Below are 298 nucleotides of genomic sequence, written 5' to 3'. Positions count from 1 at the left end.
GTACACGACCTGACCGAGGGCAGGCAGGGGACAGTGGCAGCTGGGGACCATCCCCGTGGCCCTCACCATGGAGGTGTCGTCCTCGGGCAGCGAGCGGGGCGTGTAGGTGAAGCTGGCGAAGTTGGGGTCGATGGTCGACACGGGCTGGATGCCCTCGCTCAGCAGCTTGGTGTACTTCTCGTCCGACACCTGCGGGAGCCATTGTGGGTGGCCCACGTTGTGACCGGGTCCCCAGGGCGTCCCCAAGCTGTCCCCTGGGCCCCGTCAGCCCCGGCGAGAGCAGAGAGCCCTGGGGTGT

The 298-nt window shown here is 68.5% G+C and overlaps 1 protein-coding gene across 1 annotated transcript in view; it reads right to left on the bottom strand.

Annotated features, from left to right (window-relative positions):
• LOC103896987 overlaps window positions 1–298 on the bottom strand; it is a 51,450-nt gene that overhangs the window by 38,828 nt on the left and 12,324 nt on the right. The window contains exon 3 of the mRNA XM_009276938.1: window positions 67–189. Coding sequence (XP_009275213.1) covers window positions 67–189 — 123 coding nt within the window. The remainder of the gene's footprint in view (window positions 1–66; window positions 190–298) is intronic.

Source organism: Aptenodytes forsteri, unplaced genomic scaffold (genome assembly GCF_000699145.1).
Source record: "Aptenodytes forsteri isolate BGI_AS27 unplaced genomic scaffold, ASM69914v1 Scaffold459, whole genome shotgun sequence".
NCBI lineage: Eukaryota > Metazoa > Chordata > Aves > Sphenisciformes > Spheniscidae > Aptenodytes > Aptenodytes forsteri.
Note: the sequence above shows the minus strand (reverse complement) of the source record. Positions and strands in the feature narration are given on the sequence as shown.